Consider the following 2,470-nt stretch of genomic DNA (forward strand, 5'->3'; position numbering starts at 1 on the left):
TAAGTAGGAACTCGGGGAAAAAAAAAAAAAGTGAATCAAATATAATCATATTTTACATATTGTCAATCCATCTCCAAATTTGTACGGCTCTTTAGGGGCAATTTGGCAACCCAGCTAAAAATTAGTTTTTAACTTTTAACTTATTTTGAATCACATTAATTTTTCACATTTTTTATGCATAAAAGGACAAAAAAAAATCAAACAATCAACTTTTAACCAACTTTCAAATCACACCTTAAAATAACTTAGCACAGAAAACAAAGTCTGTGCCACTGAAAGAACCAGAAGAACAAACGCAGCCAATGCCGATATAAACGACCACGGACTACTAAAATAAGTGTACCTAAAGCTCGCCCACTGTACATGCCAACCATTCTTATAATACTGATTCACCTCACTAAACAACCCAGACAAATAACAAATCTCTATGTCAAAAGTCACATCTCTCCCCAAATTATTGATGAATTTTGCTAGCTCGGTATCGGTCCCAAAATAATTTTCAATTATGTTTTGATCCGATAGGTACTCCACGTCTTTAGACGTGTTGATTAAGCAGTCTAGAAATGTGGCATAGGTAGTAAAGTGTTTTGAACAGTTTTTCTGACACTGTTCATAGGCGACGCAGTTTATCATGAAACAGCTCATGAAATCGTCAATGGAGATCATCGGCATTTCGAGCACCCCGTTCTTGAATTTGACCACCAGGAAGCTATCTTCCGCCACCTTACCCTGCCGGAGATTAATTCCGGCACGGCGGAGCTTGGAGACGCATTGGATTACATGTGTGGCGGCTGCCGGATTCCGTTGGTTATATTGTTGCTGATCCTTAGGAATAAAACTCGATCTGAGAAAATCAAGCAAGTGTTTTCCTTGTAGGGTTTGGCACTGGGCGATGACATCATCAGGCCTTTGGATGGCGTTGTTGAAGAAATCGATTGCGAGTTTGGCAAGAGAAGGACCGGACTCTTCTCCGGGCATTATCGAGAGATCGAACAAGCGTTGTAGGATAAAGAAAGGGATTTGATTTTCTAAGCGAATAAGATCACGTAAAAAAAACGAGTATACCCAAGACAAAGACACTAATGGGTCGTTTTGGTCGAAACGAACCACGTTGCCTATTTTGCGAAACAATTCGATTATAAAACAGCCGTCGAGGACTAACATTTCGATGAACTCATCGGTGTCGAATCGGATGGTTTCGGAGTAGGAATCTCTGGCTTTGGATTCGAGGGGTTGAATTGCTTTGAGGTAGTCGTCTAAAGTGAGGCCTTTGGATTGGGTTCGTGTTAAAAGTGAGCCTAAAAAACGCCATTTGTGCTCTTCGATCATTTGGAGGTGGGGTTGGGAGTGGTGGTAGGGGCCGATGGAGACGATGTGGGGTTGATAGGCACTGCCGTTGATGTCGATGAGGGTTTGGGGGACTCGGAAGATGGTGCAGGAGCTGTGCCCGGCGGTCTTGCAGAGGAGGAGCGGTGTGGCGGTGATTTTTTGGCGCATGCTGTCTAATCGGGCTTGGTTCACTTCCCATACGGTGATGGTGTGGTGGTTGGGGGGTGGTTGTGTGCCTGAATTGCTACCCATGTCTGGTGGTGATGTGGGCATAATTGGGTAGAGAAGAAGAGGGCTTTTTCTTGGGGACAAATTTTGGTGGAAGAAGATTAAAGTTTGGTAGAACATGTATGAGGAAGGAAGGGGAAGATTATATGGTTACCGTGCGTCTTTATTGATACTATGGGCCCGTGATATTTTTTGGGAGAGAAAAGTTAAGTAACATAAATTTTTTTTTTTATGAAAATGAACACAGAAGATTTATGATTTTTATATTATCTTAATTAGCGTAGGATACTTTATTCAAAATGTAATTCAAGAATTACAAAATTTTCATGATTATTTTCATGAAATGTTTTTTATGATACCTACCATTATTATTTTTGGTATGATAATGAATGAAAAAAAAATAGATAAATAAATTATTATATTAGGTGATTAAACAATATAAAAGGCATAATAAATAATAATTGATAAAAAAAAATACAATCACATAACATTTCAAAATTATTGTATAATTAGGTGATTATCTCTGTCTAGTATTCATAGTCAATCATTTGAGGAAGGAGATTAGTAAACAACACAAAGAAGCTTCCCCTTGGTTGAATTTTGATAAGATATTTTTTTTTTTTTTGGTTACGTGTAGGTGGCAGGATGGTTTGTGAGGTTCATCCATCGGTGGTGATACTATACGTTGCTAGTGTGATATCATTATTATAATTAAAATTATTTATTTTATAAAAAAATTTTATGTATATTATTTATTAAAAAAATAATTAATTAATTTAATTTTAACATGTTTAATTTATTATGTTTGTCATCTAAAAAATAAATAATTTATTTTTAAAATACACTTTCTAATCATTTTAAATTAATATTAATAAATTGTACAAACTACAATTATGAATCGATTTAACTTTTT

At 36.4% G+C, this 2,470-nt stretch overlaps 1 protein-coding gene across 1 annotated transcript; it reads right to left on the bottom strand.

Annotated features, from left to right (window-relative positions):
* Positions 1-203: 203 nt before the first annotated feature.
* LOC114274818 (UPF0481 protein At3g47200) lies at positions 204-1,753 on the bottom strand. Its single transcript, XM_028216793.2, has one exon. It carries the CDS (start codon positions 1,675-1,677, stop codon positions 229-231), a length of 1,449 nt encoding a protein of 482 aa, XP_028072594.2. The 5' UTR covers positions 1,678-1,753; the 3' UTR covers positions 204-228.
* Positions 1,754-2,470: the final 717 nt, after the last annotated feature.

The sequence above is a fragment of the Camellia sinensis genome, chromosome 3 (assembly GCF_055761805.1).
Source record: "Camellia sinensis isolate YWXY chromosome 3, ASM5576180v1, whole genome shotgun sequence".
NCBI classification, from domain to species: domain Eukaryota; kingdom Viridiplantae; phylum Streptophyta; class Magnoliopsida; order Ericales; family Theaceae; genus Camellia; species Camellia sinensis.